Genomic DNA, 3668 nt, shown 5'->3' on the forward strand with positions numbered 1-3668 from the left:
CCTCTCTTCTCTCTTGTTGATCAAATATGTGGGCTCTGTCTGCGGACTCCTGGGGAGGCAGGCATACTCCCCCATGCTCCGTTCAGGGGATGTGGGTCTGAAAGCAGAACCGAGCAGTCACCCCCAGCACTGGAATGGGGGTGTGTGCATTGGAATGGGGAGGGAAGGGAGGGTGGTGAAGGAGGTGGTATCAGTGGGTTAGAAAGAGAAACTCTATGAGAAGGAGGGACAGATGCAGAAAAAGGTCCAATAACATTTCCTTCATTCTTTCACCGAAAGATGTTTCTAATCAGATATTTAAACAATCATTTTCTAACCCTTCCCCCGCACCAATCTTTTCATACATTTGAGACTTTTTCTTTCTACATGAAAAACTCTAAGGAATATGTCATATTAACCACCTGTTTAATAATAACTAACATCTATCACATCACCAACTCTGATCATTAAAATGCTACTTCTAAAAAGAACACTTTCTCAAATAATGAATAATGATTCTTATCCTATACCAAAATCAAGACCTACCAGTCATTGTTATTTAAGATTATAAAAACAGTAATATCATTTTGAGAGTCAGTAACATTTTATGTAGCATATTTAAAGAAAAATAGGTCATTTGGAAAACTGAATATTTTCTTTAAGAATATGTTTTCATTAAAGTAGGGCTTACTTAATACCACTTAGTAAGAAAATTAAAAAGGCAACATTTATTGCTTGCAAGGATAATCTTTTGTTGTAAATTATGTCAATAGATGGAAGTGAAAATGCGGTCACATTAATCCGTTTTTATAAACACAAGCATAAGTAAACAGAAACTGAGTAGCTCTAAATTTACACTAGGTTTTAAAGTTGTTTTTATTAATTTTTATAATATAGAGGGGATTGTCATCTCCTTGGTCTGATATGAAATTAGTTGGCATACCCTAAGTAAACTCTTGAATATTTACTCTTGAATGGTAAGGCAGCTCAGAAATAAACTAGGCAGCTGAGGGTAACTAGCCTGAGCATTAAATTTTCTTAGCGTGAGTCACAAAGTAATCTACATATACATTTGCACCAACAGCCTACAAAATAACGAACACACTTATGAGGGACCTTTAACATAGTGTATAAGACTAAACCTATTGTACTTAGTTCATTGCTATAAATAAAAAGCATTTTATTTTAATTATAACTTATAAAGCTCCTTTTTTAATGCTTTATTAAGGCAGAAAGATTCAACACATTGCACGCTAGGGTAGGGGAGGGGGAGTTTAAATTTCTTGGATATGTACTCAAATCCACTATGAAGATTTCATATTTGTATTCATAGAATCATGTAGAGCATATCCAGTCTCAATTCAAAAGAACTGCCTAAGAAGTTAAGTACCTTTTTAAAAAAAATCCTGATGCAAAGTAAAAGTATCAAGAGGCTGTTCCACGGGGCATGAAATTAGAGACCCACTTTTATTGGGTACAGGGCTAGGATACCTGTGCTTGGCCTGTGAGCTTAGGAACCGGTGGCTCTTTTTCTCTCTGACTTGTTCCCATTCTGATGAAAACCTAACGAGGCTGTGAGAATGCCGCTTTCTCTCATCACTTACCAGCCCATCCTCTCCCGGTCCCGGGAAGGTCACCGCAAGATCACGACCATTCTCATCTAAAGCTTTGATTTCAATGCCCAAGTTGGATTCGGGTTGTTTGAGCCAGTTTTGCAACACGGTCTTCACATCGATGCTCTGCCAAATGCCAGCGCCTGGGCTCATGTCGAGTTTCAGGGATCGGATTCCCGTGTACCTCGTCCCGTCTTTCATGGGCTTGACGAGCCTCAGGATTTGCACAAACACCGTCGTGGGCGTCTTGACGGGTCTCAGATAGATCCACAGCTGGGCCTTGACCACTTTATTGAATTGTATTTTAGAGCTGAACTTAAAGAAGCAGCATTTGGGTTTTCCTTCCACTTGCGTCAGAAGATCAGCTAAAAAATGAATCAGAAAAGGGTTACTGAAGTTATTTCTCATTAAAAAAATGAAGAAACCCTGTCATATTAACTGGTGAGTATTTTTTCTATTGGATTAATGAATGTATATTTAGTCTTTTAAGATGAAAAACTGTAGGATTTCATTCATAACTCAGAAAAATATCCAAGAAAAGAACGACTCTAGTTCTTCAGGATTTTTTAGATGTTTTTTCAGCTGTTTATGAGGAATCTGCTCCCTTTCCAGAGAATTGTGGACCCGGGGAAACCCTGAGAAGGAACGAACAGCGGATGAGATTTTAAAATGATGATGATTAGAGAGAACAAGAGACACCGTGGAGGAACATCCACTTAGAATTCTTTGGGAATCTGAGCAGTTACACTTACTGAGCAGCTGTACCAGTCAGTCTGAAGGAGGAACCCTCCCCCCAGGCCTGAATTACCTGGGGACAAGACACTGAGCCGCAGCGAGCCTGGGCGGTGAGCAGAAAATACAGGACATCGGCTACGTGTGGGCTCTGGAATAGCGTTTTAAAGGATCGGACCCAGGCAGGTAATTAGTTAAAGGTTAAGTTGGGTCTGTTTGAAAAGTTAGAAAGCGCGTCATTGGTGCCAGGCTGTCGGTGTGAGCAGAAGCCCTTGGAAATGTCTCTCCTCTTGGTTTCCCTGAGATGGTTTATAAATAAGGCAGATCTGCTCCAGGACCAGCTGATAACAGAGTCTTCAAGGAAAAGCCTTAGTTGCATTATCACCTGATGACTGGACAGGGAGAACAATATTTCGAACCTGTCTCGAGCCCGGTGTAAAGGGCAGAAAGCACTGTATAAGGCAAGACCCGCAGACACACGGCACCCAGTCATTCTGGTCATGCTTCTGTGAAGGCGCCTGGCTCCCTTCCTTGGACTGTAGTTTGGAACTGACTGCAGAAGGAGTTGTATGACATATATTCTCTTTAAGGAGCAAGGTAGATACTACAGATAGTCGTCCTCCCGCCCCGAAGAGTTGGACAATATTTTAGAAGTTCTTAGGCAGTGTGCCTGCCTGGAAATACGCAGGCTGGAGACTTGCAGCCATAGCGCTGTGGTCCAGCTTCAAGCAGGGCTTGGTGAGCCATAACCTACTCGGCTGAAGCGTTCATTTCTTAGGCATTTTCTGATAATTAGCTCTTGATCATCATTACGCTGTGTTTGCTTTGTCATTGCACGTTTTAATACACTGCATTTAAGTAATACTTTCTCATATTCTCCAGTGTAATCGCTTTTAAAATTAAATAGCTTAATTTGCGAAGAACACAGACACCCTGTGGGGAATGGTTTTGAATTCCAGGAGTCATTCCAGGTGGCCGGCAAATGCTCAGCTGGGCTTAGACGTACAGTCCACCCCCCCACCCCCCAAGCCTCATCACTAGACATGCGTGTTTCAAGCAAGCAAATGCAAGCATGGGTTGTATGTGAGTTGTAACGTGGCTTGTAGCTCCTCTCCTAGTGGCCTTGGTGCTGGTGACTGTGGCAGCCTGGCACGGTACCTCTGCCACATCCCACTAAGCACCGTGAATGCGTGGCGAGCACTTTCAGATCTGAGTCTCATGAAATCCTGAGAAAACAAAGCAAAGCTGTGGTCCCTCCTACTTACATAAAACCCCGGCTTGTTAGAGCCTGAGCACAGGCCGTGCCTCACACCCGGGCGGCAGCCGGCCGGGCCGTGCGGGCGG

At 42.7% G+C, this 3668-nt stretch overlaps 1 protein-coding gene across 1 annotated transcript in view; it reads right to left on the reverse strand.

Annotated features, from left to right (window-relative positions):
• MSTN (myostatin) overlaps nt 1–3668 on the reverse strand; it is a 6355-nt gene that overhangs the window by 2209 nt on the left and 478 nt on the right. The window contains exon 2 of the mRNA XM_006767067.2: nt 1584–1957. Within this exon, the coding sequence (XP_006767130.1) occupies nt 1584–1957 (374 nt within the window). The remainder of the gene's footprint in view (nt 1–1583; nt 1958–3668) is intronic.

Source organism: Myotis davidii, unplaced genomic scaffold, assembly GCF_000327345.1.
Source record: "Myotis davidii unplaced genomic scaffold, ASM32734v1 scaffold221, whole genome shotgun sequence".
Taxonomy (NCBI): domain Eukaryota; kingdom Metazoa; phylum Chordata; class Mammalia; order Chiroptera; family Vespertilionidae; genus Myotis; species Myotis davidii.